This window comes from Pinus tabuliformis, chromosome 3_1 (genome assembly GCF_031772625.1).
Source record: "Pinus tabuliformis cultivar Carrire ecotype Pingquan chromosome 3_1, CPIR1, whole genome shotgun sequence".
NCBI lineage: Eukaryota > Viridiplantae > Streptophyta > Pinopsida > Pinales > Pinaceae > Pinus > Pinus tabuliformis.
The window spans coordinates 629654426-629662201 of record NC_142301.1 but is presented as its reverse complement, the minus strand read 5'-3'; the positions used below and the strand labels follow the sequence as shown (position 1 = coordinate 629662201).

The 7776-nt window shown below is 35.2% G+C and overlaps 1 protein-coding gene across 2 annotated transcripts; it reads right to left on the bottom strand.

Annotated features, from left to right (window-relative positions):
• Positions 1-229: 229 nt before the first annotated feature.
• LOC149188627 (agglutinin alpha chain-like) lies at positions 230-1596 on the bottom strand. Of its 2 annotated transcripts, none has more exons than XM_089413061.1 (3): positions 1504-1596; positions 812-1050; positions 230-697 (listed from the first exon to the last, which is right to left on the bottom strand). In XM_089413061.1, exons 2-3 carry the CDS (start codon positions 1028-1030, stop codon positions 461-463), a joined length of 456 nt encoding a protein of 151 aa, XP_089269187.1. In that variant the 5' UTR covers positions 1031-1050; positions 1504-1596; the 3' UTR covers positions 230-460. The 2 variants fall into 2 exon arrangements, with proteins under 2 accessions (XP_089269187.1, XP_089269188.1); XM_089413062.1 differs by having other exon boundaries at positions 812-1037.
• Positions 1597-7776: the final 6180 nt, after the last annotated feature.

Below are 7776 nucleotides of genomic sequence, written 5' to 3'. Positions count from 1 at the left end.
TGGACTTCAAAATTAAAATATAGTGTAATTTATCCACTACTCTCTGGTTGAAGTTAATAAATATAAAAAGTAAATAGAGCATAACTTTAACTAATATAAAAAGTAAATAAAGCATTTTATCATCTAGTACCTTTAACTAATATAAAAAGTAAATAACGCATTTTATCATCTAGTACCTAAAAGTGTAAGGTCAATCATGTAAATGACATCAACATCTAGTTAAGCTTCATAAACATAAAACATGGTAGAGTATTTTTATTACATAGTACTAAACATAAAACATAATAGCGTATTTTTATTACATAGTACTAGACATAGACTTATCGGTCTATGGCCATTATTCTATTTTTATTACATAGTACTAAACATAAAACATAACAGAGTATTGTTATTACATAGTACTAGACATAGACTTATCATTCTATGGCCATTATTCTATTTTTTATTTTCATTGTGGACTTCAGATCTGCAGCCTGTAGGCGCCAAGTGAGTTAAGGGAAGCGTCTGTCGCAGTTCCAAACAACCCCACAATCGCGCCAAGTGCATCAGCATCAATCTGAAACGGAGTTCCAACCTCTGGCCCGCATGGTCCGAGTTTCCTCTTATTGGTTTGAAAAGTCAGAGACGTAATATCTCCCGCCGGACCCAGGTAGCCAGTTATTTTAACTAGGTATTCGGAAGGAAAATCCAGAGTATACTGCAACCACATTCAGCGAGGTCAAGGAAGCCCACAGTTTCGTAATACTCATAAGCCTGCAACTCATATAGTTTTAGAAGATGAAACGAGAAGATGCATGCAGCTGGGAATTACCTCTACTGTATCGTCGCCGGCTCCTCCGTGTGCAGTGAGGCCTCCGAATTCTTTACCACGAACACTCTTATCAAGGCCTGCCAAAGCATACGTCACTTTCAGCGAGGTTAATGTGTCAGCGGTCGTGGTCACAACAATCCTTCTGATGCCTGAATATGTGCCATCCTCCCACTTTATTCCGGTCGTGCTGTTACCGTAAGGTCCAATGGCATGGTACATGATTGCTCTGATGGTTCAAACTGACCACGTAAGTAGCAGGCACATACCAATTCAATAATCAATATCCTTTTTAATGAAATCAAAAGATTAAATATTTTGAATCGCAAAATCAAAATTATCACCCAACTGGAAACTTAGTAGAAAAGAAAAATGTAACATGATACATGATAATTTATTAAGAAAAGAAAACTGTAACATGATACATGATAATTTTGCAGAAGCTTATTCTATAGTCTAATTTGATTTGATGTGTAAAAACGTTCCTGATCAAAGTTGAAATTTTATTCATATCAACTCAAAAAAATTACATGTGAAAAAAATAAATCTCTCTACTCATATTAAATCCAGATTTATTTAAAATTTAAAATACAACTATACTGATTAAATAAAAAAATCTTTAAAAAAACCAAACATAAAATCTTTAGATTAAAATTAACAGTGGAGGAGGCCGTTAGTGACCACACATCGCTTACCTCCTGCTAAACTCGGTTAGTTGGCTGGATATAGAGAACTAATTCTCCTTTTCTTCTGCGCTGGTCTCTGCACAGGAAGACTCGAAGCAATGCATTGATATTCATTTACGGTTGCTTATTTATACACCGAAAGATACGCGTAAAGGGTCCCAGCGCGCTTATTCTCTTTCATCTCAAAATACGATTCCATTGCGATTCCTTTTGGTTTTGATGGTATACGCACCTATCCGCATGCCCATGAATGATTCCTTTTCCTTTGTTTTTGATCGCAAAAGTATTCAATGATTTCTTCTTCGTTTTTCATCGATTCCTTCCTTCAATGATTTCTTCTTCGTTTTTTTTCCCTGATTCTTCGTTTTTTTTCACTGATTTCTTTTTTTTTTTGTTTTGGTTTTGTTTTTTGTTTTTTTCATCGATTCCTTTGGTTGCTGACTTTAAGTGCATTTTATACTGTCATTTTGTGATTACTTTTCTTTTCTTTTAGTTTTCATTGCAAGGCATTTTATTGACGGGCCTTGTTACCTTGATTTCATTCAAGTGTATTTATGACTTTTTTTTCTTTCGTAATCCCCAATTTTCTAAGACTTGAGAACCAACGGCTTAATATATAGCATCCACAAGACCTAATGCTATAACTGAGTGCTTTTCCAAAAAGTGTTAAGGCCAACCTCTTGTGCAATCCAAAATCCATATGGTTCTTAAACTTGTTATAGCTACTTACCTAAATATATTTTCAATCCAGATAACATTCCACTAGTGCCTCCATCTAGGGATGTAGATGATCCCTATAATTTCCCTCTCAAGGAATATGTATATATTTATCAATTTGAATATTCCTTTGATCCAAATACTCCTTTAGATTATGATATCTCTTTTGCTCATGATAGAAGTGAATATTTATGTTCCAATCCAAATAAATTTTGGCGTCAATTCCAAAATCCAAGATCATATTTGCAAGTTGTGGTGGGGTCTACACTAGATACTTCCATACCCAGATACCTTCACCACCAGATTACCATACCACTAGATTACTAATGTGTAGCAAATAAACTCTTGTTCTCATAAATTAACACCCGCTTTGAAACCTTTACATTAAACCTTTACAAAGAGCTATGTCAATAGGTGGATCAACTCTCCATAAACCCCAAAATTGGAACCTTGCACAGAACCTTAACTGATGCAAATTACCATAATGTTTCTTCTATTGTGTGCAAAAAGGATTCCATCTCCTTTGATCACTCTACAATGATTAATTCTTCCCGCAGCAATGAAGAACTCGTCATTCATGTTGGCTAATCTATTTCCCATTCAACTAAATCAACAAGTTCATTCTAAATCCAATTCAAACCTTCAACGATTTACATAGGGATAAAAAAACTACTAAGATATGAGAATTGATCACAAATTTTCTTTATTGAACCTTACTCTATACATGAATTCCTTCCATAATTCCTTTTTCGACCATATCAAACTTAAGTCAACCAAATTTGACATTAAAGGCCCGTTATAGCCTTTTGGATATACTTAACCTTCCTGACTTACTCAATTCGATCTACCTCACTATCCTCTTGTATTCAAAAAGATTATTTATATATAATAAGGATGATTCGTGTGTTTTCCTTACTTTTCGTGGGTTTTAACCCACTTCAATACTAAGTCACCCACATCGAAACTCCTCATCCTAGCAAATTTCTTATCGAACCAGTGCTTAATACGAATTTGATGTATGGAAAATATTTCTTTAGCTTTGAGCTTTTCTTCCTCAAGTTTTAGCAAATCATTTATCTTGCTTTGAACCAGAAGACATGGTATGCCTTGGGACTCTTAGGAGAGATGCAAGGCTAGAAGATATAAGTTTGGATGCAAGATAGCTTATTTACCATATACCAGGAAGTACGGTCAGGTTTTGAGGGAAGACTTAGGAGTCCCATGGTCAACCCATAATGTGTTCACCAAAGCACTGTGTCAGTTCCTTTGCTCAATGAGAGCAATTTTCTTAATAATGTGAATGAGAATTTTGTTTGTTGATTCTTCTAAACCATTTCCCTGTGGGTAATAATTTGATGCATGCTTTAGTATGATACCATTTTCTAATGTGAACTCGTAAAGTTTCAACAAAGAAAAATAAGTCACATTATCAACGATAAGAGATGTTGGAACACCAAACCTAGTTATAATGTTTTGTTTTAGGAATTGGATGGCTTCTTAGTCATTAACTTGTCTTAAAGGAACTCCTCCTGTCCATCGAGTAAAATAATATGTCATTGTCAAAATGTATTGGTGTTGCATTGACGAATGTGGAAATATTTCTCCAATAACGTCTAGTCACCATTGTTATAATGGTTCCTCAACTGCTACTGGTAGCAGCAGGGTGGCTAATTTTCTATCTCATCCAGCACATCTCTGACAAGTTGGGCACTTACAAGCATAAGCATGAGCGCCCTTGAATAAGTTGGGCTAATAATAACCTACCCTCATTAATTTATGTGCAATTGTATCACCGTCATAGTGACCATTAATCGGTCCGTCCCGCAAATCTCTTAACACCTTTTATGTATCTTGAGGCTCTAGGCATCTTAACAAAACTCCATTATAGTGCTTTCTGAAAATCACTCCATGAACAAGCTGATAAGATAGAGCTTTAAGGTGGAATTCCCTCTTTTATTTGTTTGATAAATGTGTGGGAAATGTGTTGAGATCTAAGAATTGTCATATATCTAAATACCATGGTGTTGTTGAGCTTTTCTGGGGAACTTGTTCAAAGTTATAGATCTCTATTTCCTACTATCATCCTTAAAAATCTTGTTCTGCGACATCTCTCGCTTCGGCTGTAAGTTGAAAGAGGTCATGACCCTTAATAATATGAAATGGTTTAAACTCCAGATCATATTCTTGCAAGCAATTCATCTAAATTTCCCTCTTCTCACCCAACTCTTGTTGCACAAAGAGCATCCTAATTGTTAGCTGAGGCACATATACAACCGTGTGAGACTGAAGGAGATAGGGATTGAAATGCTTGACTGCCTTATATATAGCATAATCTTGTTTATCGACGGCATGATAGTTTAGTTTTGACCCATTTAAGCCTACACTCATGAAATAAATAGGTTGTTCCTTTCCTTCAACATCGTTCTGCATCAATACGGTTGCAATAAGTGAATCTAAAGTGAAAGTGTAAAGCAGGAAATCCTTGCCATAATCAGGACTAAACAATGCAGGCATGTCAATAATAGATTTCTTAATATGAGAAAAAACATCCTTCTCTTTTTTGTCCCATTTATAGATTGCACCTTTCTTTATCATCTCTTACAATGGTTTAACTCGCTGAGCATAGTCAGAGATGAAATTGCACAGGAAATTAATCTTCCCTAAGAATATTCCATAGCCTTCTTGTTTACAGGGAATGAGAATCGGGTTATAGCTTTGAACCTTTCTGGATCAAACTTGATTATACTCTTGGCAATGATGTGTCCTACGAGAGTGCCCTCTAACACACTAAATATGCTTTTCTTGGGATTGAGAGAGATACCATACTTATGACATCTCTCAAATATTTGTTTCAGATGATGCGCATGGTCTGATATTCTTTTAGAGAATACAATTACATCATCCATATAAACTACCACACTTTGGCCAATCAAGCATGCGCTTAAAGGCACATGTTCCCCACTTGGTCCTAAAAGTGGTTTTGAGGAAGTCTAGTTTTGCCACTAGGACCCGATTGTAGCCAGACAAACCATCTAGCAGTGAGAACATCTCAGACCCAGATACTATTTGGAGGATTTGTTCCATGGATGGCACCATATAATTATCATTGTCTAATGCCCATTTGAGATTGTGAAATTCGACACATAACCTTATCTCACTGGACTTCTTCCTGACAGGGACCAACTTTGAAATCCAAGTAGAATGTCAGACCTTAAAAATGATTAGAGCATCCAGTAGTTTCCTTAATTCCTTTTGGATTAGAGGGTCAAGCATTAGATGAACTTTCCTTAGCTTTTGCTGAAATGGTTTCACCTCTTCTTTAATAGGAATGACATGATGGATAATATGAGTATCATATGTCTTCAAATCATCATAATTCCATGCAAACACATATTAGTACTATTTGAAAAGGCGAATAAATGATTGTCATTCTTGTGGAAAGCAACATGTACTAAGGATTACATATTTTATATTATCTTGGGTTCCTAGGTTGACTTGTTCAAATGCCAACTTTGAACTTTGATTCTTAGTATTAACTGGTACTCTAAACTAGTTTTTCAAGTCATATAATTTTTCCAGGGACACTACACCTTTAGGCATAGTATTACCCTTCACTACATCTGTTGCTTCATGAAAAGCCTTATCATGCTCATCTTCTTCGATGACCACATAGTTGAACATGTCTGCATTAGCCATAAAATGCAGTATCTATTGGTCATCATTGAAAACACAAAAATTAGTTACATTATCAGGCATAGATGGTTTATATAAAATCTCTATAGAAAAACCATTTCTCAAAGGCGACATTTAACAATTGCATTAGCTAATGTATCAGTTGCGACATTTCTAATTCTAGGAATATAAATATTATTAAAATATTTTAAATATGTAATAATTCACCATACCTCCTATTGGTATTTTTTAAAACTTGGTGAGACACAATGGATAGTATTTTGTACCTCGTGAGTAACCACTTCTAAGTCATCAATTACCTTGAGGAGTTCTACGCTTAGGTCAATTTCTTTCTTTAACCCAAGGAAAATTTCTTCATATTCAACAATATTATTTGTGCACTTGAACTCCAAATGACATGACAAGATGTACTTCTTGTTATGTGGGTCTATGAGAACGCAACTACCTCTAGATTCATCCTACATTTTTGAACCATCAAAGTATAAACTTCAAATATTGTCAACTACTAAATTGGTTCCTACACTATTATTATTATATACATTATATTACAAGATTCATTAGCACCAGTTGGAGTGCAAGGAAGGTGCTCCAACTGTGTATCTAGTGGGATGGGTGATGGTTGTGCTTGATAAAACCCATGATCAATTTCCAAATATTATGTCTACAAAGCCAATAGACTCATTATGACCCTCAAGTGGTGTCACATTATATTTCATGTAGGTTTCACTTTCCACTCAAATATGGTTGTTTCTTCCATTATATGGAAGCCATAAGTGTGACCAATTGGTTGCAAAATACCCTTGCAATTTACTAGACCAAACTCTACTTAGGAGTATGCTATAGTCTTCACGGATGTCCATAATTACAATTCTAATGCATTCATGTACTCGGTGGTATGATGACAAGTAGATAATAACATTCTTGAGTTCACCAATGGCCTGGACAAATGATCTGTCTAGATGAATGATTTGTGCATCGATTTTATCCCATTTAGCATTAATTCTCTTAGAAATATATAATGGCATTACATTCACAGATGCACCTGAATCAACCAAACAATTATGGAAATTGTAATTAAAGATTTCAAAGATTAGCAAAAATGGGGGGGAAATATTGTTAGAATATAAAGTTACAATGTTAACCACAGATTTGAGAGTTTTAGGAGACTTACCAGACACCTTTTGAGAATTAGAAGCTTTGTCACCTGTTGAAGATTGTTAAAAGGCTTAGATAGGCAACTCTCACTAGTTTGTTATCTTTGTGAGCTCAAAGAAGAAAATTTTAACACGAGATATTTTCATGTCTTCCACATATTATGATCAATAGCTTCATTTTTAGTTGGCAGTGGTGTAGTGCCTAGAGGTGTATCTTTATTAGAAACTTCCAAAGTGATAGAATTTTTTTTACTACTAGCAAAAGTGTTCTTAGAAGCGACAACATTTACAGACTTGTTTTGTGTGTTCTGACCAAGATTGGTCAGTGGTGAGATCCTTCTTAACAATTTCTTTTTCTATTCTTGTCTTGTCACTTCCTGTTCATAAATGGGCCCTTTGCTCCTCAAATTATAACGACTAGTTTGTTTTTGAGGAAGTCTAGTTTGTTTTTGGTTTTGAGGAAGTCTAGTTTTGCCACTAGGACCCGATTGTAGCCAGACAAACCATCTAGCAGTGAGAACATCTCAGACCCAGATACTATTTGGAGGATTTGTTCCATGGATGGCACCATATAATTATCATTGTCTGATGCCCATTTGAGATTGTGAAATTCGACACATAACCTTATCTCACTGGACTTCTTCCTGACAGGGACCAACTTTGAAATCCAAGTAGAATGTCAGACCTTAAAAATGATTAGAACATCCAGTAGTTTCCT